Source organism: Schistocerca americana, chromosome X (genome assembly GCF_021461395.2).
Source record: "Schistocerca americana isolate TAMUIC-IGC-003095 chromosome X, iqSchAmer2.1, whole genome shotgun sequence".
NCBI classification, from domain to species: domain Eukaryota; kingdom Metazoa; phylum Arthropoda; class Insecta; order Orthoptera; family Acrididae; genus Schistocerca; species Schistocerca americana.
In genome coordinates, this window is record NC_060130.1 from 652,175,815 (window position 1) to 652,201,858 (window position 26,044).

The following is a 26,044-nucleotide window of genomic DNA, read 5'->3' on the forward strand; positions in this document are numbered from 1 at the left end:
ATACCAGATACATTTTCTGGTGGAGGATTTGGTTGACTTGTCACCTTGTCATCAAACATTTGCAGTTCCTATTTGAAAGCCACTTCCTTTCGTTGCTAATAGTGTGGCTGTGCAGAATCAACTGCCATTATAGGTTCCTACCTTACAGCTGCTGCAAATGGACATTACATGACACAGACACAAATATGAATAAAATGAACAGAAGAAAAGAAGAAAAAAGTAAAAGGCACGGGAGGTTTGAACGCAGCTTGCCCTGTTGGCAGTCCAGCACCTTAACCACTTAACAACGATGCTATGGCTGTTACACTCAACTCAGTGTTGCAGTTATTGAGCTTGGGCCATTCACTGTTTCTGTTTCTTTTTTCTTCTTGTCTTTTTCTTCTTCACAATTCAGTACACCTCCTTTATGTTTTTACCACTAAATATGAAGGGTTGCGATGGGGAGGTTCCTTTGTCAGTAGCAGTGTCATTTAATTAAGCGATGACAGATATCATTCACACTTCGATCTTCTGCTAAAGGATTCCTTGAAATGCAATAGGTGCACGTGTCTGTTTTTGTATACCACTAGCACATCATACACCTCAAGCCTCAGTGCCCAGCACCTGTTGACATGGCAGACTCTTCAGGCTAGTCGGCCAGTACTGAGAACAGTGGTCCATCACAGTGGTGAATGTTTTACCGTATAAATATGGCTGGAACTTCTTGTTAGCCCAAACAACTGCAAGGCACTTTTTCTGGATTGTAGAGAAGTTCATCTTCCACTTGTAGTGAACTCTGGAAACATAAGCCATGACCTGTACCGCACCTTGCTCAGTTTGTACTAGGTCTGTCCCTATCCCACTAACATTGGTGTCTGTGTGAAGTTCTGTCTTAGCATTCTCATCATACAGTGCAAGGGATGTGTCTTGGTACAGAAGTTCTTTATGAATCCCCAATAGTATGAACACGTTCAGAGAAAACTTCTCATGTCACTAATGTGCTGAGGAGTTGGAAAATCTGTGACTGCTAAGATTTTTGTGTCTTGTATGGTGATGAAGCACCTTTTTCAGATTCAGATGGAGTCCTGCAGTCTGAACGCACTTCAATGCAATTGTCAGGCAGCTTGGATTTCTTCACATGTCTTCAAAAGAACAACAGTATCATGCAGATAATAAAGACATGTCGTTCATTTAAGGTGTCAAAGCAGGCTGTCCACTGTATGCTCGAAGGTGGCTAGTGGGTTGCATAGTTCAAATGACATAATTTGAAACTCATACAGGATACGTAATGTTATGAAAGTAGTCTTTTTCCCAATCAGCCTTGTCAACCATGATCTGCCAGCAACCTGTCTCTGTCTCCATGGCTATAGTTAAGAAAACCTTCGCTCCTTTCAAGTAGTCTAGGTTGTCATTAATGTGCAGCAATAGATAAGACATCATTTTTTGTGATTTCCTTCTGTTATTGTCAGTTGACAGGGAAGTACTATGTGCTGTCCTTCTTCTACACACAGATCACAGGAGAGGACCCAGGACATTCCGAAGGTTCAGTGATGTCATCTTGCAGCATCTTGTCCCCTTCACCTTAGATTATCCGTTATTCAGATTGTGACGTCCTATATGAGTGTTGGATAAATTGGTGGATGATCTCCAGCATTGTTGCAGTGTTTTCCCATGGACCGCATGGTGTGCCTTTTCTCCACTCTGGATTTGAAAGTATCCAAAATTTCGTGCGGAGTGGCAAACAACTAACGACATTGTTCCTCGGTGAGGTTAGACCCTATTAGCAGTTCAACAATGAGAGTGAGTCTTCATCAGTGGCACGAAGCTGCCCTTACTGGACTGGTTTGGCTGCCCGTATGCACAGACTTTTAAGGATGGGTTGTAGCAGTTCATGACAATTAGGGTTCCAAACCTTTCCTTGACCTCCTAAAATACTTATGACCATTGCTAGCATGTAGACAGCATTTGTGACCCTGGGTAGCTTTGTACAATTGACAGAAGCTTCACAGTTTAACTGAGCATCTCAAATGACTGGAACTTGTCTCGTTGATGATGGCAGGATAACAACATGTTCAAAGGCACATAACCGCCCAGAACAATCTTCATTGTGTGTGCTTGTTGGAATAGCTTTGTCAGTCTGGAGCCCTGATCTTCCACAGTCTATGTCTGCCTTTGATGCCACCAAGAATTTCCATCAGAGAATAACATTGTGAATGTATTCTGTTAAAACAACAAATTCAAAGGTTTCTGTTCTGTCATTGATAGTTATTCATGCAATACATGCTTTTGTCAGTTGGACATATTTCCCACTTGCAGTTTTCATCACAATCAATTTTGTATCACAAAACATAGTCTTCTTTAGCTGATGACGATAAGTATCCAATATTACCAAAAAGCAAGCCCCTGATTCAACTAACACCTAGACAGGTTGGCTGTCAGTAGTGACATCAGTGAGGTTTCTTGGCGTTTTGTTGACTGTCATTGATGGAAGATTTGCATCTGTGGCAGCCTCATCTCCATAGGAGGTCACCTCACATTGTTTTGCTGAAGTTGGCAGCTAGATAATCAGCTGGTACCTCTGTGTGGTGATGCAGAATGGCTACTGCGTGTTGAGGAGTGACCTCGTCCACACTACAGCAATGGGGTCGGTCCCACATTTGACTATAATTGTCCGCAGTTAACTGGAATGAGTAGGACTGTTATGGCAGTTGACGTCTTGCAGCATAATAGTCATCAAACGGTCATCTTCTCTCCCTGCAGTATTGTATAACGTGTCCACTGCATCCACAGTGAAAACAAGCAGTGTTTTGCCCTCTATCCTCCAAATGTCTGTTCTTCTGTGGGGCATATTACTTGATGGAGATGCTGGGTGTACCTGTGTTGGTGAGATGCTGGGTTGTCATTTCACAGTTGCGGCATAAGAATAAGTTGGTAGAGTCCAGTCTTCATGGTACATTCGGCTATTGGAGGAGATTGGTGATAAATGTCGATACACTGTTTCTTTGATATTCTCTGTTACCTCCTGACATATGGTGTCCAATACTCGTAGCTGCTACCTCTTGTGTAATAAGTCCAAATTTCTGGCTGCATACAGAGCTTACTGTCTGGCATATGAGAGGGGCAAGCTCATGGTGGTCTTCCACAACAGCCATAACTACATGTACATCTGCATCTATACTGTGAAGACCACTATGAAGTGCATGGAAGAGGGTACATCCCACTGTACCAGTTAGTAGGGTTTCTTCCTGTCCTATTTATGTATAGACTGCAGGAAAAATGATTGTTTAAATGTCTTTGCATGTGATCTAATTAATCTAATCTTGTCCTCCGGATTCCTGTGTGAGCGATAAGTAAGAGGCTGTAGTATATTCCTAGAATCATCATTTGAAGCCAGTTCTTGAAACATTATAAGTAGTGTTTCTCTGGATGGTTTATGTCTGTCTTCAATAGTCTGCCAGTTCAGTTTCTTCACCATCTCTGTAACACTCTCCCACAGGTAAAAAAAAAAAAAAAACCTGCAACTATTTGTTTTGCCCTTCCCTGTATGTGTTCAATATCCCATTTTAGTCCTATTTGGTATTGGTTCCATACACTTGAGCAATATTTCAGAATGAGTCACACAAGTGATTTGTAAGCAATCTTGTTTGTACACTGGCCATGTTTCTCGCAGTATTCTACTAGTAATCTGAAGTCTATCACCAGCATTATCCATGACAGCCTATGTGAAATTGCATTTCATGCCCCTACAGAGTGTTACACCCAGGTATTTGTAAAAGTTGGCCACTTTCAACTGTGTTTCATTCATCGTGTAGTCAGAGGATGCAAGGTGTTTTTTTTTTTTTTTTTGCGAAGTGCACAATTTTAAATTTCTGAACATTTGAAGCAAGTTGTCAATCTGTGCACCACTTTGAAATCTTATTAGATCTCATTGAATATTGTTGCAGCTTCTTTCCGTCATACTTCATTATAGATAACTACATCATCTGCAAAAAGCCTGAGGCTGCTGTCTATATTGTCCGCAAGGCCAAAGGCCATTAATATGCAACATGAACAGCAAGGGTCCCAACACACTTCCCTGTGGCCCACCCAAAGTTACTTCTACACGCGACAATGATCCTCCATCCAAGATAACATGCTGTGTCCGCCCTACTAAAAAAATCCTCAGTCCAGTCACAAATTTTGTTTGATACTCCACATGTCAGTAACCATAGATGTGGCACAGAGTCAAATGGTTCTCGGAAATCAATAACTACGGCACTTACCTTACTGCCTTGATCCATAGCTTTCAATATGTCATGTGAGAAAAGTGAGAATTGGGTTTCACGTGATTCATGTTTTCAGAATCCATGTTGGTTGGCATGCAGGAGATCATTATGTTTGAGGTACCTCATTATGTTTTAGCTCAAAATATGTTCTAAGAGTCTACCACAAACCGATGTAGACGATATTGGACAGTAGTTTTGTGGATCACTTGCACTACTCTTCTTATAAACGGGTTGGCATGCTTTCTCTCAACTACTGGACATGGTTTTTTGTTAGAGGGACCTGCAATAGACTATAGTTAGAAGAGGGGCTAACTCAACCACAAATTCAGAATAAAATCTGATAGAGATTCCATTAGGCCCTGGAGCTTTGTTTTGTTTTAACGATTTCAGCTTTTCCTCAGCACCACTGACATTAACACTTGTTTCATTCATCTTTTCAGTGGGAGCTTCTCACGAGTTTCCCTTTGTAAAGGAACATTTAAAAATGGAATTAAGCTTTTCTGCTTTTGCGTTGTTACCCTCAATTTATATTCTACCACGGTAGTCATTGAAGGCTTCACACACTGTGCTCTTGACAAATATGTTTCATTCAGCAGCTCTCTAGCTGTAGTCCTATGCTTTGTTTTACACCTATTAATTTAGAAGTTCCTTTACAGTGACTATACCATGGATCCCTTCCATTATGAACTTTTCTACTGGGTGCATACGTATCCAGTGCATCGTCAACTATTCTTTTAAACTTGAACCATAGTTCCTCCGCATGCTCCTATCCTGTGCTGAAGGTTTCAGGTTTCTAGTTGAGATTTGAAACTACTGCTTTCTTTTTATTTTGTTTGCTGAATGTACATATCTTTATATTTGTTTTGGTTGTCCTTTGTACTCATACTATGGTAATCATTGTTACCACAAACACATCATGGTCACTGATACCAGTTTCTATGTGAACATCCTCAAAGAGGTCAGACCTATTTGTTGCCATTAGATCTAATAATTTCCACCATGGATGGGATTCTGCACCATCTGTTCTAGGTAGTTTTCAGAGAAGGCATATAGTAATGTTTCACAGGATGTCTTGTCACATCCACCACTAACAAAACTGTAGTTTTCCCAATTGATTATTCAATGATTAAAGTCTCCACCAATGATTACAGTTTGATTGGGGAACTTATATGCAAGCAAACTGAGATTTTCTCTAAAGTTTTTGGTTACGTCAGGAGGTGCTTCTGGTAGGCAATAGAAGGGTCCGATTACCATCTTATAATCCCTCCCCCCCCCCCCCCCCCCCAAATTCGGATCTCCAGGTGGGGACTACTCAGGAGGACGTCGTTATCAGGAGAAAGAAGACTGGCGTTCTACAGATCAGAGCGTGTAATGTCAGATCCCTTAATCGAGCAGGTAGGTCAGAAAATTTAAAAAGGGAAATGGATAGGTTAAAGTTAGATATAGTAGGAATTAGTGAAATTCGGTGGCAGGAGGAACAAGACTTTTGGTCAGGTGAATACAGGGTTATAAATACAAAATCAAATAGGGGTACTGCAGGAGTCGGTTTAATAATGAATAAAAAAATTGGAGTGCGGGTAAGCTACTACAAACAGCATAATGAACGCCTTATTGTGGCCAAGATAGACATGAAGCCCACGCCTACTACACTAGTACAAATTTATATGCCAACTAGCTATGCAGATGACGAACAAATTGAAAAAATGTATGATGAAATAAAAGAAATTACTCAGATAGTGAAGGGAGACGAAAATTTAGTAGTCATGGGTGACTAGAATTCGGTAGTAGGAAAAGGGAGAGAAGGAAACGTAGTAGGTGAATATGGATTGGGGCTAAGAAATGAAAGAGGAAGCCGCCTGGTAGAATTTTGCACAGAGCACAACTTAATCATAGCTAACACTTGGTTCAAGAATCATAAAAGGAGTTTGTATACATAAAAGAAGCCTGGAGATACTGACAGGCTTCAGATAGATTATATAATGGTAAGACAGAGATTTAGGAACAAGGTTTTAAATTGTAAGACATTTCCAGAGGCGGATGTGGTCTCTGACCACAATCTATTGGTTATGAACAGTAGATTAAAACTGAAGAAACTGCAAAAAGGTGGGAATTTAAGGAGATGGGAGCTGGAGAAACTGACTAAACCAGAGGTTGTACAGAGTTTCAGGGAGAGTATAAGGGAACAATTGATAGGAATGGGGGAAAGAAATACAGTAGAAGAAGAATGGGTAGCTTTGAGAGATGAAGTAGTGAAGGCAGCAGAGGATCAAATAGGTAAAAAGACAAGGGCTAGTAGAAATCCTTGGGTAACAAAAGAAATATTGAATTTAATTGATGAAAGGAGAAAATATAAAAATGCAGTAAATGAAACAGGCAAAAAGGAATACAAACATCTCAAAAATGAATCGACAGGAAGTGCAAAATGGCTAAGTAGGGATGGCTAGAGGACAAATGTAAGGATGTAGAGGCTTATCTCACTAGGGGTAAGATCGATACTGCCTACAGAAAAATTAAAGAGACCTTTGGAGAAAAGAGAGCCACTTGTATGAATATCAAGAGCTCAGATGGAAACCCAGTTCTAAGCAAAGAAGGGAAAGCAGAAAGGTGGAAGGAGTATATAGAGGGTCTATACAACGGTGATGTACTTGAGGACAATATTATGGAAATGGAAGAGGATGTAGATGAAGATGAAATGGGAGATATGATACTGCGTGAAGAGTTTGACAGAGCACTGAAAGACCTGAGTCGAAACAAGGCCCCGGGAGTAGACAACATTCCATTATAACTACTGACAGCCTTGGGACAGCCAGTCCTGACAAAACTCTATACAGTCTGGTGAGCAAGATGTACGAGACAGGCGAAATACTCTCAGACTTCAAGAAGAATATAATAATTCTAATCCCAAAGAAAGCAAGTGTTGACAGATGTGAAAATTACCGAACTATCAGTTTAATAAGTCACAGATGCAAAATAATAACACGAATTCTTTACAAACGAATGGAAAAACTGATAGAAGCCGACCTCGGGGAAGATCAGTTTGGATTCCGTAGAAATATTGGAACACGTGAGGCAATACTTACCCTACGACTTATCTTAGAAGAAAGGCAAACCTACGTTTCTAGCATTTGTAGACTTAGAGAAAGCTTTTGACAATGTGGATTGGAAAACTCGCTTTCAAATTCTGAAGGTGGCAGGGGTAAAATACAGGGAGCGAAAGGCTATTTACAATTTGTACAGAAACCAGATGGCAGTTATAAGAGTCGAGGGGCATGAAAGGGAAGCAGTGGCTGGGAAGGGAGTGGGACAGGGTTGTAGCTATCCCCGATGTTATTCAGTCTGTATATTGAGCGAGCAATAAAGGAAACAAAAGAAAAATTCAGAGTAGGTATTAAAATCCATGGAGAAGAAATAAAAACTTTGAGGTTCGCCGATGACATTGTAATTCTGTCAGAGACAGCAAAGGACTTGGAAGAGCAGTTGAACGGAATGGACAGTGTCTTGAAAGGAGTATATAAGATGAACATCAACAAAAGCAAAACGAGGATAATGGAATGTAGTAGAATTAAGTTGGGTGATGGGGAATTAGATTAGGAAATGAGACACTTAAAGTAGTAAAGGAGTTCTGCTATTTGGGGAGCAGAATAGCTGATGATGGTCGAGGTAGAGAGGATATAAAATGTAGACTGGCAATGGCAAGGAAAGCGTTTCTGAAGAAGAGAAGTTTGTTAACATTGAGTATAGATTTAAATGTCAGGAAGTCGTTTCTGAAAGTATTTGTATGGAGTGTAGCCATGTATGGAAGTGAAACATGGACGATAAATAGTTTGGACAAGAAGGGAATAGAAGCTTTTGAAATGTGGTGCTACAGAAGAATGCTGATGATTAGATGGGTAGATCACATAACTAATGAGGAAGTATTGAATAGGATTGGGGAGAAGAGAAGTTTGTGGCACAACTTGACTAGAAGAAGGGATCGGTTGGTAGGACATGTTCTGAGGCATCAAGGGATCACCAGTTTAGTATTGGAGGGCAGCGTGGAGGGTAAAAAACATAGAGGGAGACCATGAGATGAATATACTAAGCAGATTCAGAAGGATGTAGGTTGCAGTAGGTACTGGGAGATGAAGAAGCTTGCACAGGATAGAGTAGCATGGAGAGCTGCATCAAACCAGTCTCAGGACTGAAGAGCGCAACAGCAGCTTCAGTTTCTCTCAATGGGTTTAAATTTCTTGTCTACTGCAACAAATACACCACCTCCATTACACATCAGCCTATCGTTTCAGGTACACCTATATTTTCCCCAAAAATGTCACTGCTCTCAACTTCAGGTTTTAATCATCTTTCTGTACCTAGTATTATGTGAGCTTCACAGCACGAGTAGTGCTTCAAACTCTGGCACTTTGTTGCGAATGCTTCAGCAGTTGACTACTGGTATTTTAATACTCTCACCTATAGGAGGCATTTTTTTGGCCCTCTCGCTTACCCTTCTGGGTCTCATGCAGCTGTCATTATCTGGACTAGACGAACAGCACACACTGTCAGCTATGTGGATAGCAGCCTCTGATATCTAGTGCACAGCTGAGTCATGTAGGGGGGACCATATAGTTCTTAACCCCAATCCTTCCGCTCAACTCAGAACGGGGGGGCTACTATCAGTTCTGGGGACAGTGCTGCAAATTGTGAGCGTCAATGAAACTCAGGCTCATCTTCTCAACCTTCTCTGCCAATCATGGGAGTGATCAAAGTATGATCTTGGAGCCTGGTGTTTGCCTCCTCTTGACATGGGACAAAACAAGTTTCTCGAAAACAGTGAAGTGAGTCCCCTGGCTCAGTTTCAGTGAAAGACAGCACCTCAAACTTGTTGGTTAGGGGTAGCGGTATAATACCCTGCAGGTTTTCAAGATCTACTATTGACACGCCACTCGCAGTCAAGTGAATGATTAATGTCAGATCCCATTCTTCCGTAGAGGAGACAGGAACCACAGGAGAGGGTAGTACTTGAAGTACCTTTGGTACCACAAGTACATGACTCTTGAGAGCTATTCCAACACACCTATTTGCAGCAGCTGCCAATCATTTGACAGTAGTCAGTGTGATTTCCAGTTGCTTACAAACATCAACTAACTCATACATGTTTAAGAACAGCATTCATAGAGAGCTGTGTTGTGGCTGAAGCAGTATTTTACAGGACAGTGAACAAGTAATTTTAACTAAGACTGCCATCTCTTAATCTGTTGAGAAAAAAAATTACTAATGCCCTATAAGAATCAAAGCAAATACACAAAATAAGATTTCAGTTAAGGCAACAGAAAAACCTGTGATAAAAATTACTGGTTTATAAAACTTTTTGAGATTAATTATAGTCACTAACAAAATTGAAAATAGAGTTAATTTACGATAAATATAGATAATATGTAATCTTCTTGAAAGGCAAAATTAAATGCAACACTATATATTAGTTAAAATATCTGCTACAGTTACTAAATCATAAATTCTGATTTAATGCTACAATTAGTTTATGGATAGGACAATAGTAACTTCCCAGAATTCTCAAAAATGTATGTTTATTTGGATTTATATACACTAAAATTCAGGGTAATCTATTCTGTGGCAGTAACTGTGAATCAAAAATGTTGATTTGCTATGGAATAGCTCTTAACTTAACAAAATCATGAAAATTTTCAAAAACATAGTTTTGTAAGCAACTGAAAATTCTCAGAAATAACATGTTTCTTTTGCAATTATACAATGAAATTAGAGAATGATTGCTTTCTGTGAGACTAGGCCTACTGTTCTCAAAAAATTTAAGAGCACAAATAAGTTTAATCCTACAACTGATGATAATAGTAAAAGTTTATCATGGAACTCACAGATGATCAAAATTTCACAATACAAACAAGTATAGGGACCACATTCGGCAGTCTGTCATACTTCTTCCATCTTTTTTTTTTTTTTTTTTTTTTTTTTTTTTTTTTTTTTTTTTTTTTTTTTTTTTTTTTTTATTCGCTGGCACCACTTGATGAATTTGTCTGTCTTGTGACATCCCTTACTAGAAGACCTTTGTATGTGTCTTCTGTGATTTCTTTCATCAAGTGTGAGATTTCTACATCTATATCCATACTCCGCAAGCCACCTGACGGTGTGTGGCGGAGGGTACCCTGAGTACCTCTATCAGTTCTCCCTTCTATTCCAGTCTCGTATCGTTCGTGGAAAGAAGGATTGTCGGTATGCTTCTGTGTGGGCTCTAATCTCTCTGATTTTATCCTCATGGTCTCTTCGCGAGATATACCTAGGAGGGAGCAATATACTGCTTGACTCTTCGGTGAAGGTATGTTCTCGAAACTTTGACAAAAGCCCGTACCGAGCTACTGAGCGTCTCTCCTGCAGAGTCTTCCACTGGAGTTTATCTATCATCTCCGTAACGCTTTCGCGATTACTAAATGATACTGTAACGAAGCGCGCTGCTCTCCGTTGGATCTTCTCTATATCTTCTATCAACCCTATCTGGTACGGATCCCACACTGTTGAGCAGTATTCAAGCAGTGGGCGAACAAGTGTACTGTAACCTACTTCCTTTGTTTTCGGATTGCATTTCCTTAGTATTCTTCCAATGAATCTCAGTCTGGCATCTGCTTTACCGACTATCAACTTTATATGATCATTCCATTTTAAATCACTCCCAGATAATTTATGGAATTAACTGCTTCCAGTTGCTGACCTGCTATTTTGTAGCTAAATGATAAGGGAACTATCTTTCTATGTATTCGCAGCACATTACACTTGTCTACATTGAGATTCAATTGCCATTCCCTGCACCATGCGGTAATTCGCAGATCCTCCTGCATTTCAGTACAATTTTCCGTTGTTACAACCTCACGATACACCACAGCATCATCTGCAAAAAGCCTCAGTGAACTTCCGATGTAATCCACAAGGTCATTTATGTAAGTTGTGAATAGCAATGGTCCTATGACACTCTCCTGCGGCACACCTGAAATCACTCTTACTTCGGAAGACTTCTTTCCATTGAGAATGACATGCTGCGTTCTGTTATCTAGGAACTCTTGAATCCAATCACACAATTGGTCTGATGGTCCATATGCTCTTACTTTGTTCATTAAACGACTGTGGGGAACTGTATCGAACGCCTTGCGGAAGTCAAGAAACACGGCATCTACCTGTGAACCCATGTCTATGGCTCTCTGAGTCTCGTGGACGAATAGCGCGAGCTGGGTTTCACATGACCGTCTTTTTTGAGACCCATGTTGATTCCTACAGAGTAGATTTCTAGTCTCCAGTAAAGTCATTATACTTGAACATAATACGTGTTCCAAAATTCTACAACTGATCGACGTTTTTAGAATACTGGTACTTTTAAACATCAAATGTTCCAGAATATACACACATTACAAACATAAGATATTTTGAGAACCTTCCAGAAAGGATAAAATACTAAATAACAAATAATTGCTGGCTGTCGGATTTGGATTGACAACCCGCAGCTTGCCTGTCAGTGATGCTAATCACTACGCTATACTGCACCACTGTGTAGCAGTATCATCACTAAGTGACCCAGTTGGAAGCACGATACAAACTGCAAACATCTCAAAAAACATATGCCAGCAAATGGATAATTTGAGATAATTGTGAAATTTTGGTAAACATTTTTGGAAAGCAGTGATCAATTAATTGTTATATTTTGACTAAAGTTCAGTCTTGATCACATCATGTATGTTTTAATGATATAGGTAACCGGTTTCGGTTCTTTCTACAAAACCATCATCAGACCCATGGCTCCCTTAGGATGGTAGGCGGAGCTCTCTTCGCTGCTACACAGTCAACAGTTGACTGTGTAGCAGCGAGGAGAGCCTACCATCCTAAGGGAGCCATGGGTCTGATGGTGGTTTTGTAGAAAGAACCGAAACCGGTTACCTATATCATTAAAACATACATGATGTGATCAAGACTGAACTTTAGTCAAAATATAAATTGTGAAATTGTTGTTACTGGCTGCTATTGATTGATAATAATAGTTTGGAAAAATTATTGTGTACTTCAGTAGAAATGCAGTTATTTTTACTGAACAGTAAATACTGTCCTACGTTAAAATTACTGTACACTCATACCCTGTAATAGCAGGTGTTAAAAATTTTGTTCTTGTATCTGACTGTAGTACTGTGCTGATCTCTGCATTCAGTTATGAATTCTTCGAAACACCTTGTGATCGTTTCCAAATTGTTGAGTTGGATTTACAGTTCTTTGTTCCAGTTTTTCAACTGTGTTGGCAGGAGTGCTGTACACAACACTTTAAAGATTCAGATTAGTTAATCCTGAAGACTGTTGTGCAGGTCTGCCTCGACCTCTACCAGTTAGATTTCATTTCATTGTAACAGCAAAAGTGTGGCTTTTTTCCATTGTGCATGTGCCACACACTCTGAAATTGCTCAGTGGAAACATCATCGACTATCTGTGTTCATTAAAAGCAACTATAATTCTACTGACATAACCATTACCATTTTTGTGGCCAGGTCGACATTTATGGACAGTGAAGTTTAGCAGTGGACAGAAACAATGTGTTTTTAATTATTTTACTAACTGTTAATTTATCAGCTCACATTTACTGAGTAGTTTTGCTTCTCATATTGTCTACTTTCAACTGCTTCAATTTGTACCTTTAGTTATGATCCAGTCTCTCTCTCTCTCTCTCTCTCTCTCTCTCTCTCTCTCTCTCTCTCTCTCTCTCTCTGGGGATGAACTTCCATTAGATAATTAGATAACATGTATATTCACTTACCTGTATGTGTAATGATACATACAATGCTCACTTGTTTTGCTGATTGGTGTTAGTGAGAGGTGTACTGTTTCACTTTTATTCAACACAAGTAAGGCTCAGTAATTAAAGTATTTTCAGGTTGACATACATTGATTGCTTCATATCACTGGTATTTTTACTTATATTAGCCATGGTTTCCCTACAGCGAATTCCATAAATAACACAAACCATCCTGCTGGAGGAACATCTGCAATTGAGCATTATAGTAGAGGTTAAAGATACCGCTTCAGGTTCTTTTTATTTTTGTTTTTCAGTAGTTAAAACACGACCAGTTTTGGGCTCTTACATGCCTGCCATCAGGTGTTATACTGAAAATAAACAAGAGATTGGAGCTAGTAATAGTTTTTACATAAAGTAATATGAATAAAAAAGCAAAAAAAGAAGTTCCGTGTAACATTTTAAAAGACAGCAGTCAGGCACGGTGTGATAAAACCTAAAACTTGGGTTTTGTTTCTTCAAAGAGCCCATAAACAGCTCTTTGGTTCATTCTTTTCAAGCTGAGATAATACTCCATCTCCAATTGCTTTGATGCCATGAGGCTATAAACCCTAATCAAAGAAAAAAAGTTAAGTAACTTTTAAATAGATTCCACACATTCCACTCAAATTCACTCTCATGACTGAAAGTGGCCAGTTCAGAAGTGTGTGTGTGTGTGTGTGTGTGTGTGTGTGTGTGTGTGTGTGAGAATTGGGGAGGGGGAGAGAGAGAGAGAGAGAGAGAGAGAGAGAGAGAGAGAGATACTGATGTTAAAGAAAAGGTTCTTAGTAAACAGGAAGAATATGTTGTACATTTTTATAGTGGACAAGTCATACTGGGGAGTCTTGGAAGCTGTGGATACATAAAGAATGAACATTCTAGAATCTTTTCTGCACTCATTTCAAATTTGTGTTAGTAAGTAAACACGATCAGCCTTTAGAGTTTTTAACAGTTCTGTTACATTGTAACTTTATTATTATAATCTTCAAGTTGTTATAGGTACTGTAAATACTTCTTTGTAAAAATGTTTTTGTTTCTCTTTTGTAGGCTCTAGGACCTGATACTGTGTTGCGTCTTAATAAAGAGTACACAAACAAAAGGACAAAATTCAGAATTACTACTATCGCCCATAAAGAATCCCCACAAGAAATAGAACAAACCATATCTGCTGTGGATGAGGACAGAAAACTTTACTTACAGGCAGCAATTGTGAGGATTATGAAAAGCCGGAAAGTACTTAAGCACAATTGTCTGATTCAGGAGGTATGTCTATAAAATAAATGATCATTTCTCCAGTATTTCAATTCTGTTTTCCTATAAATTTGTCAGCCTAGTGCATTCTTGGCATATGAGGAGGAAGAGATCAAGAGGTGCAAAGGCAAGAATGCTAAAGGGAGAACAGAAGGCAAATAGTTGATTAGCACAATGAAGCATGAGGGGGAAAAAGTTATGTAAAAGGCAGGAGAGGTCAACTGGAATAAAAGTGATACTGGTGTGATTAAGGCTCATTTGGCAGTGATACATTGTAGGAAGAGTTAGCATGCATAGTGTTTATAAATTTGATTTTGTGAAAAGCCACAAAATACTTGCTGTATGCATATTGCAGATGTCAAAATATTGGTCTGTTGTCAACATTCTGTGTTACATAAAATGTAGTAGTCATCATAATTTGTGAGACAGACATGTGTTGATATGGTATACACATAGGAGGTAATTTATTTCCCCAAAGTAGCTTGATTAGCACTAGGAGGACCGGCATTAGCGAACTACCTATAAGGACCGCTACCGGTCATTTTGACCGGTGAAGTTTTTCCTCTTTATTTTCAGTTTTACTTTTTAAGTTGCTTCAGTGCGGTGTCTTTATGGGTCAGTAGTGCATTACCCTATTGTACAAATGTGTTATGCTTAAAAATTTCTAGTAGAAAGTGTATTTATTTGATAAAAATGATTGAAGTAAGAAATACAAAATCATTTTTAACTAAACTTACAAATGTGAATAAGCATACAGTTTTACAGTAACATACTTCATCTGCATGTCTCATACTCAGTCAAAGCCCCAAACATGTCATCAACATACATGTAGTACGAAAAGTAAAGAAAAATTGACACAAATTGCTGTAGCAATAACAAAAAAATAACATTTTCATCTTTGTATGACATCTTTTCAAACAAAGCCACTATCTTTGTCAATAAAAGGTTGTCCACATGTACTGACCACGTCCAGCACATGGACCACATACGAATTTCTTGCACTGCACACACAGATTTTTAGTTTTGTTCGAACTTTTGCATCCTCCTATATGGCAGGTCTTCCGTACCGGTACCTTACATATTTCAGTGGTCACGGTGAATGTATGCACAGGTCATTTCCTTGATTGTACGTATGCTAATTTGAAAAGAAACATTCACCAGCCAACTTCTTCTAATGTTGTCTTTCTGTAAAGGATCCAGGCATTGATTCCAGCACAGTCGAGGACATTGAAAAACCTGTGCATAGACCATCTGTGGCAGCCAAACTTGACAATGTACAGATGAGATATCTCGTCCAGAATATCAACTCCAAATTTAGTGGAATTGTAGTTTCAGGGAGTTTCTTCTGTGGTTGTTCATCCACTGCAACTGACTGGTGCATTGTGCTCAATAGAAGAACATTTTTCTTGGTCTTCCCCTAATAGGAAGTAATTGTTGCATCACCAGGTTTGTATAAAATAGTATCATATAAAGATCCCTCCCACTTCAGCTGCTCTGCAGTATTTTCGGCTATGAAGAAACTGTCACGTGTTACATTTCTTCCTTTTGAAGTGTAATGTTGCATGAGACATGCAACAACACACTCAGCAACAGGTATGCTACTGAATCTTTCACTTTTTTTTACCCAAGTAAGGAAATCAATTTGCCACATATTTACTACTGGCATCGGCTGGAACCCAGAACTACAGACCAAATTTGTTTGGTTTATTACTTATGTGTTATATATAGCAGCACAGAGCTTCGCATCGATAGAGCTACGGTTATAAATGCACCTGGTTTATAGTACTGAATCCAGTTACCTACAAATTAATTCAAGACTGGGGTAGGTGCTGAAGTCATCGGTCTGGCGTCTTTTGGCACGAATCTGCTTGTCATCAAATCTTAAAAAATCACATGACTTCTATGAACTTATTTCGTCTCACAGTGTGAGAAAAAAATGTCAGCCCCCACACTTGACACCACAGAAGTTTCAGGAGGAAATTCTTTCCTCCATACGCTCCACGTGCATACATTATAGCTAAGGCAGCTTCTAATTGCGCAATATCAAGTACCCATGTATCATCCTGGAGAAGTTCTCAGACTCTAATTTCTGTAAAGTTTTTTTTATATTCTGTAGACTACTGTTGTCTGTCAACACTCGCCATGCCCTCAAGTAACTGCCTGTGACTATAAGTTTTGTAGCATTACATGTGGCCCAGGAATTTCTAACAACATGTTGTGGCACCCTAATCTTCCACGTGCATGCCCTGGTGCAATTTGAGTCCACACTGTTCTATACTGGGTTATTCGTGTGTTGTTATACAGAATATTCATATTCCGACTCTGATGATTTGCCTTGTTCGGTTTTGTTGGATTAATATTCCGTGCCACCTTTATATTGTTTTATCACCCAACATTCAAAAATATCTTCTCCTTCTGAATTTTCTTCTCGTAAACTGTTCACATATTCACATAATTCAGTAATTCTTCATCCACACAAAAACAGTGGCTCACCATAATAATGAGGAGGAGCGCTAAACTTCTGCCCAGCACAACAGTGTATTGACAGAGAACAGCAATTAAAGTATGTCCACTCTTCCACTAAATAAAGTAAAATGTAGAGAGAGAGAGAGAGAGAGAGAGAGAGAGAGAGAGCGCGAGCAAGGGAATGAGATCATGACAATGCAATAAAATAAGCTAAGGGGATGAAAAAATCCACTGTTGTGCCTTTACAGACAATATACATAAAAAAAATTTCACCGGTCAGAATAACGGGCTGCAGTCCTCTAAGGTAAAAATGTTTACAATTTCTTCAGTTTTTGGTAATATACATTTGTCATTTACAGAAATTATAAACCACCAAGGTACATTAAAAGTCACAAAAAATAAGGCCCATAAATTAAAATGTACACTATTTATTAAATGTGAAATAACACTGACCGGTCAGATCAACTGGTACGGTCCTTCTAATGTTAGAAAGCACAGATAACCACCAAAATATGTGTGAGCTATGAAGTAGAAAGGAATGGGGGACCAGAGAGGAGACATTGTCAGTTATTTCTGTGTTTATTGCAAGCAAGTGTTGTTAGGGAGAGAAGTAGTTAGCATGTGGAACACCAATTAGGTGATGACCATGGTTGGGCAATAAAACACAAAGTAAGTCAAGTGAAACTGAGGGATAAAATAGGAGTATCCATGAATGCATGAACTGTTCTCATGAAATTTGTGGAAGACGACACGACATTATTATTCAGATAATATAAGTGTTGCAAGAAACTTTGACATTTAAAATGGCTGAAATAAACAGCAACCCACCACTGTTGTACTATTTATTGATATAGCAGGTAAACACCACAGAGGTTTCAAGACCTCTTGGTTTATCTTCAGTAATGAAGACATGCCTTTAATGCAGAAATACAGTAAAACTTCGTTCATACATTTTTTCAATGGACTACAGGAAGAAAAGTATAAGCGTGAAAAACGTATACATGAAATATGGCACCATACTATCAAATTGATTGGTAAACACAAATGAAAAATCCAGTAAATAAAATGTTACATTCTGCAAAATGACAAACTGCCTATTGGCTTCTGTCTCGGGTTCTTCGGCCGACGTTCATCTAATGATTTTTCTGACGTTTCGCCAGCACGAGTGGCTGGCATTGTCAAAGCTTCACCCTCCATTGCCGGTGGTGAACTGGAGGCGAGCTCGCAGCCGCAGACTATATGTACCTGGCGCGCCAACGTCCGAGGGCTTCTCCACAGTCATTTCCGGTGCGGTTCTCCTCTTGCTACCTGCGATGGTCGTTCGCTGCAGTACGGGCAGCCAGGATCCGTTTACCTTAAGGCTTTCCTCTTTCTTGTTGAAACTGTTCGCGTGTTTTTGGATTTCTACAGCTTCTCTGAACAAGCGCGTGTGATAGTGCTTCTCTACAGCCAGAACTTCCGTGTCTGCGAATTTTATTGCGTGGTCGGTCTCATTCAGTGCATGCTCTGCCACGGCCTCCAATGTCGCTGATGCCAATAGGCAGTTTGTCATCAAGTGGCCACGAAAGCCTTAACAATTTTGTATTCTGCAAAATGTTATATAGGCATACTAGGTACCATACTTTACAAAGATATAAAGACAAATGTAAACCTCTACACAGAAGAAAAGGTCAGTTCATAAAAAAAGGTCTGTAATATTTTATTTTGTTTTATTTGACACCTCAAAACGGGATAACTGTCATTATTTCGTCAGAAACATTTTGGCGCGTCACAAATTGTTCAATTATTTCTAACGCATTTACTGCATCGTTAAATGTTATGGAGGAATGCTGAGGCTCTTCTGTATCATTCTCATCATCAGTTTCTTCCTTGTCCAGGTCCCGCGAATGCACATTGAACTATCTCAGTGATAGTCATGGGTTCTGTAGCGACGAGGTTTTCATCAACGTTCACGTAATCCTCAAATGATGCCTGCTCTTCAAGTTGATTCCATTCATCATCATTAGGTGTAGGATCGTCAGTACGATCATTTCCACCATGATTGTGGACTTAATTTCCAAATCCGGCTTTTCGGAAACAGTTCCGAATGGTATCATCTGAAACTCTATGCCATGAAGCTGCAATGTAGTGCACTGCCTATCAGAAGAAACAATTTCATTAATAATTTTTCGAAGTGTTCTTTGGCTCCGGTAGCACAACATGAAATAAACAGCAAGGAAAAATCTTACCCATAAAATGTTTATTTTCATTTCTTCCATTTTTTCAATATTTACGCACCTGATGGCATGCTGCACAAGCATTTTGCGATAATGCAACAACTTGAAATTATGTATTACGCCAAGGCCAAGTGGCTGGAGCTCTCTCGTGCAATTCGCTAGAAAGAATTGCATGGTCACATTTCCCAAATAGAAAGTAAGGGGAAGATGTGCTGCACACCTGTCTACGAGCAATAAAATCTTCTGGCCTGCTGCACCCATTTTCGCATCGACACTTCGAAGCCAGCTTTCAAAAACTTTGGTCGTGTAGTAATCCATGATTTCTTGTTACTAGTGTATTTTGTGGGAAATGTGACAATAGACAGTTTTCTTCGTGGTAATTAATAATGTTTGAACACAATATATGTTCCAAAATTCTGCTGAATATCAACATTAACGATATGGGGCTGTAATTTAGTGGATTACTCCTACTACCTTTCTTGAACATTGGTGTGACCTGTGCAACTTTACAGTCTTTGGGTACGGATCTTTCGTCGAGTATGATTGTTAAGTATGGAGCTAATTCATCAGCATACTCCGAAAGGAACCTAATTGGTATACAGTATGGACTTTTTTTAAATGATTTACGTTGCTTCACTGCTCCGAGGATATTTACTTCTATGTTACTCATGTTGGCTGCTGTTCTCGATTCGAATTCTGGAATATTTACTTCGTCGTCTTTTCTGAAGTCATTTCGGAAGGCTGTGTTTAGTAACTTTGCTTTGGAAGCACTGTCTTTGATAGTATCTCCATTGCTATCGCGCAGAGAAGGCATTGATTGTTTCTTGTCGCTAACATACTTCACATATGACCAGAATCTCTTTGGATTTTCTGCTAGGTTTCGAGACAAAGTTTCGTTGTGGAAACTGTTATAAGCATCTCGCATTGAAGTCAGAGCTAAATTTCGAGCTTATGTAAAAGATCGCCAATCTTGGAGATTTTGTGTTGGTTTAAATTTGGCATGTGTGTTTCGTTGTTTCTGCAACAGTGATCTAACCTGTTTTGTGTACCAAAGACGATCAGCTCCGTCGGTTGTTAATTTATCTGGTATAAATCTCTCAATTGCTGCCGATACTATTTCTTTGAATTCAAGCCACTCTGGTCTACACTTATATTATTTATTTGGAATGAGTGGAGATTGTCTCTCAGGAAGGCGTCAAGTGAATTTTTATCTGCTTTTTTGAACAGGTATATTTTTCGCTTATTTTTGGGGGATTTGCAGTCTTGCTACGACAACCCTGTGTTCACTAAACCCTGTATCGGTTTTGATGCTCGTTTTTAACTCAGGATTATTTCTTGCTAAGAGGTCAAGCGTGTTTTCACAACCGTTTACTATTCGCGTGGGCTCATGAACTAACTACTAGAAATAATTTTCAGTGAATGCGTTTAGTACAATTTCTTGGCCTTTGAGTGCCATTGTGCGGTCAGGCATTGCATTGTAAAACAAGTGCATCTCATCTGCATCGAAAATTGTTTTTAGGAGCATATTGGGATGTCAGTTCTTTCAAACGGGTTTCCTTCCAATGTTGGACTGTCTCAGGATCAACACTTTTGCTTTCGCCACATACATTCTGACAGCTGATGCCGTGTCTTACCTTAAATTTGTGCAGCCAACCATGTGAAGCACTGAAATTTTCCACACCGAGTTGAATTGCAAATTCATTTGCTTTTTCACAAAGCATTGGGCTGCTAATAGGAATGCCTTATGCTCTATGTTGCCTGAATCACTGCAACAATCAATCATCCAATTTTTCGTGTTTCCCACCCTTAATGCGTGTCCGCTTAGTAGTGGAAATTCCGAACACACATGGGCTATATTCATTTTCCTTTGCCTTTGCTACTATAGAATTTAAAGTAGATGCAGAAATTCCTAATTCCTTGGCAATATCCACTCGCTTTCGATTACTGTTTTCCTTCACAACTCTCAAAATTCGTAGCTTTTCAGCAATAGTAATGCTTTTCAGCAATAGTAATGCTTTTCTTTTTTCTTCCACTCATGTCACCAGTTCTCAAAATAATTAGAAATACAGTAATACGGTACTGTAGCCTATACAGTATGAGGTGGCATGTGTTTAGGGATTCCCGAGTGACATGCGACAATTCTTGTCCAATTGTGCCCTATGGCTATCACCACTGCCGTAAAGTAAGCTTCACACGTTATACTGTAACGTCTGGTTTTTGTGACGACTCTGTTATTGCAATTTATACTATTGTTGCGCATCTGTCAATCTATAAAACAGCCTCAAGTCTGTCACATTAAAAATTAAGTGTTAGTTGGATTTGGATGCTTGCAACAAAGTGATTTTCTACTTGGCAACCACAGACGCATGTTAATAGATGGACTTACGCAGATATTATACTATCAGATTTTCTTTGACAATGATCTTTGACATGGCGCAAAAGGGGGTATTACATGTCATCAAATATTTCGTCAAAGTTCCTTCATAATGGCCGATGACGACTTAATACTATTCTCTGCAGTTCAATTTTACTTACGGCATCGGCGGTATAGTGTGCTGATGTTAGCAACTCCATCTTCATATAATGCATATGTTTTGTTATGAAATGTTCATTTTACGAGCATAACTAGTCTACTGACTGGACAAGGGTACATACATGAATCTGTCAAACCTCCAGCACTGAATGGTTATTGCCAACATCAACACATTACGCCACCGGTGCCGTAAGTATAATTATACCTGGTCTGCATTTGCGTGCACAGCAATCGCATTGTCATTGCATTTGCAAGAGGAGCAGAAGAAAAGAAAACATACTTGGGTGAAGCCATGGACTTCACGGGCGACATGCGAAAGATATACAACAAAATTTGCTACGGGAGCTGCAAGTCGAGGACGTAAAGTCGCATGAAAATCTCTCTGGGAATGGACGTGAGTACATTTCAATATGTGCTCAAGAAAGTGGCTCCTCACATTATGAAGCTGAACACTCTCCTCAGAAATGCTGCGTCCACAACAGACAGACTTGCCGTAATACTGCAAGTTCTAGCTACTCAAGTTTACAGTACCGGCACAGCACTCTAATACCACAGTCTAACATAACAGTCGCGACACCCACTGCTGTAAAAGTTGTTACCGCGTTTGACAGATGGAGCGACACTAGCGCTCCAAGCGGCGAGTAAGGTGAACATCAGACGCGTCGTAAGCATGTTTGTTTTGCATCCATTTCCTATGTAATTTACAAAATATTTGATTTATTTTCTTGCCTCCAAGGGTTTGTGTAGTATCAGAAGGCATATATGTTTCTAAAAATGATTCTTAAATAAGCGCAAGAATGGACAAAAACTACGAATCGAGTGGCAAGCTACAACACATTCGTGAAGAAACACTTGTGACATTGGATAAAATTGCAGCTTACCTCGTTGATATCAAAAGAATATAAACACACAGATTCATACGTAAGAAGCACAGACATATACCTCTACATGCAAAAGCGATATACAGCCCATTTATCGTTCGGTAGGCCTATTGTGTTTGACATTGTCGCCTATTGCCACAAGTACGACCTTATCTTTATATTATTATAAGTGGGACAAGTAACTGCCAAATAGTGGGTGAAATATGTTGAAAACATTATAATGAGCTGATTACATTACATTTTACCCAAAACCAAATATTTGAATGATTTTCAAACAATCTGTCAGTGAAGAAGGTGCTAACAATAATGACATCACACGAAGGAAGCAAGGAAAATTGACTAACGACAGAGGTGAATGAAATACATACCAAACATTACGCTTTTGTAAGACACGAATAAATGCACTTAATCTAACCACTTCATCGTCGAAGCAGTGCTGTGTTGACAATTCGCACGAATCTGGCACTGATACATGGAGAGCTGAACTGGCTGCTTCTGTGTCGTAGGACTGTTTTACAGCTTTAGATGGATTGTCGAATCTTTGTGGCAGTTTTCTCTTCATCGTCAGTTGAGGTGGCTTATTTTGGATGTCAGACAGTGTGGGTACTGCATTCCACATGAGTTTATTATTATCAGCGCTCATGAACTGGTTTTGTTTGAAATGTAGCGAACAAAACCTGATATTATTATACGGGTAAACTAGGTCTATTTTTTATAAGGTCTTCTCATCTGCTATTAACGAGCCATTATCTGCTCCTAAAACGAAACTAATCTTTAATACACATGTAGTTTGCAAGTGAATCCTGACGATACAGTTTAGTAACATGATGGTATATACCTCTCAGGATCCTTAGGGAACCTAAAGAAAAGACAGCTGTGGTGTCTTCCTCCTGTTGTTGCTGCAATTTATTGTGCTACAAACGTTCCCGCTTGTAAAAACCATTGTAGAAATCAAAAGGAACAACCACTATTCGCTTTCACGATCGCGCTGAACTCACAATTTTAAGTTACTGGCCGCGTGGAGCGCTGCTGGCGCGGTTCGCAACAAAATCGAGGCGAAGTGTCGTGACTGTTGTGTTAGATTGTGCTAATACTGCAGTGCACATTGACGAAAATAATACCAGAAACATTTGAAGCTATTTATAATGCACTGAAGGAGGAATATGTGAAGGCAAATAAATTTAGTACGTACTGCAGTCATGAACATATTTTATTTCCACAGAACTTGTAGATTTTCTCCTTTATATTTTCGGTGGTATACCCTGGCTGTACTTCACTGCTAATAGCATCCGCAATTTTTTTTATAACTCTCACTTTTTATTCTGTTTTTGTATTCTGGATGTCATAAGCTATACAGTGCTTCATCTGCCTCGAATATTTCTATCAATTTCATTATATATAAGATGCACCATGTAAATTTGAGAGTCATATTGATAAACATTGTGTGTCAGACATCTGCAGCGATGCTAGCGCTCCAAGCGGTTGACTTCTCCATACAGTAACCGTAAGATGAACGCTTCCTTTGATCAAATATAAAGCGTAGCTTACACGACGACATTGGGTTGCGCCACTCGTTGCGTGGAATGAGTTGCTCGCTAGTGCTTTCATGTGTGACTGTAGACACGGCGACACCAATATACACTTCAGTTTTGTCGATCCCTGAGTCGTGTCTGAAATAAGAGTTTTGGCAGCTGCACGTCGCAAGAGTTGTGATGGAGTTAAAGCTTGTTGCGTGGAATCGGTGCTTAAGAAAAAAAAATAAGAAACGTGTTTCGACTCGTAACTGGATGAAGAAAAGACGTCAGCTCGGTTGCTCAGCATCACTGCTGAAATAATTTATAATGGAAGATCCAAGAAGTTCTTTTAATTATCTTAGAATGTCACCAGAACTGTTCACATTTGTTCTAAATAGAGTTAATTATGCAATAAGGAATAAAGGTACTGTGATCCATGAAGTACTGTCGCCAGAACTGAAATTACATATATTACGTGCAGTACAATCGAGAACACTCGGCATGCTAGAAGATACGTTTCTAGTTGGAGATGACGCTATTTCATTAACACCAATAATTATTAACATTAACGGCAATAATTATTAACATTAGCAACAATAATTATTCGAAGCAGGCCGCATTAAGAAGATAGATCCATACAGTGGCAATATTTCAAAATTCTAACATACGTGAATGGAGAGCACTGCAGCGACGTTTCAAATAGATGAATATTGAATAAAGAATGCAGCTTGTTGAATTTGTATAGCCTTCCCTCCTGTCAACAATATTCCTTAACATAGAGCTGGCCAACTTGAATGGTGGGATGTTAGTCTTGTAGACGAGAGCATTGCCACAGCTAGAAGTACACTTGCTTGTATTTTTCTTAATTCAGTTGTATATGTGCTCCTAAGTCAATAAATTTTGCAATGCAGCTAAGATATTGTCAAACCATCTATGTTATGATCGCACATGACGGCCTCGGCGGCAGCATATTTTGGTACAGCAATATGTTGCATATTTTGGTAATCAGCATCACTAAAATCTCACAGACACCTATCGGAGCATAGATATCCAAAAAGCGAACATTATTCTCAGTTCCCCACTTCATATTTCAATTTGTCTACAGTCTACAAACACACATAGCCTAAAAACTCATGCAACTAGTATCGCCATATTCGAACACGCCGAAAGTGTTTAGTTTCGCCAACGAGTTGCGCGGCACGCATGCGCAGTGCCCGGTGGCGCAGTTGCCTGCAACCTAGTGTTGTGTAATCTAGGCTTGAGTCAAGGTGTTATGTTGTTGTTGTTGTTGTGGTGGTGGTGGTCTTCAGTCCTGAGACTGGTTTGATGCAGCTCTCCATGCTACTCTATCCTGTGCAAGCTTCTTCATCTCCCAGTACCTACTGCAACCTACATCCTTCTGAATCTGCTTAGTATATTCATCTCATGGTCTCCCTCTATGTTTTTTACCCTCCACGCTGCCCTCCAATACTAAACTGGTGATCCCTTGATGCCTCAGAACATGTCCTACCAACCGATCCCTTCTTCTAGTCAAGTTGTGCCACAAACTTCTCTTCTCCCCAATCCTATTCAATACTTCCTCATTAGTTATGTGATCTACCCATCTAATCATCAGCATTCTTCTGTAGCACCACATTTCAAAAGCTTCTATTCCCTTCTTGTCCAAACTATTTATCGTCCATGTTTCACTTCCATACATGGCTACACTCCATACAAATACTTTCAGAAACGACTTCCTGACACTTAAATCTATACTCGATGTTAACAAATTTCTCTTCTTCAGAAACGCTTTCCTTGCCATTGCCAGTCTACATTTTCTATCCTCTCTACTTCGACAATCATCAGTTATTTTGCTCCCCAAATTACAGAACTCCTTTACTACTTTAAGTGTCCCATTTCCTAATCTAATTCCTTCAGCATCACCTGACTTAATTCGACTACATTCCATTATCCTTGTTTTGCCTTTGTTGATGTTCATCTTATATCCTCCTTTCAAGACACTACCCATTCCATTCAACTGCTCTTCCAAGTCCTTTGCTGTCTCTGACAGAATTACAATGTCATTGGCGAACCTTAAAGTTTTTATTTCTTCTCGATGTATTTTAATACCTACTCCGAATTTTTCTTTTG

The 26,044-nt window shown here is 39.3% G+C and overlaps 1 protein-coding gene across 2 annotated transcripts in view; it reads left to right on the top strand.

Moving 5' to 3' along the window:
• The window catches only part of LOC124554917 (cullin-2), a 188,252-nt gene that overhangs the window by 156,706 nt on the left and 5,502 nt on the right, over positions 1–26,044 (top strand). For both annotated transcript variants that reach the window (XM_047128607.1, XM_047128606.1), the window contains exon 14: positions 14,101–14,316. In XM_047128607.1, the coding sequence (XP_046984563.1) occupies positions 14,101–14,316 (216 nt within the window). The remainder of the gene's footprint in view (positions 1–14,100; positions 14,317–26,044) is intronic.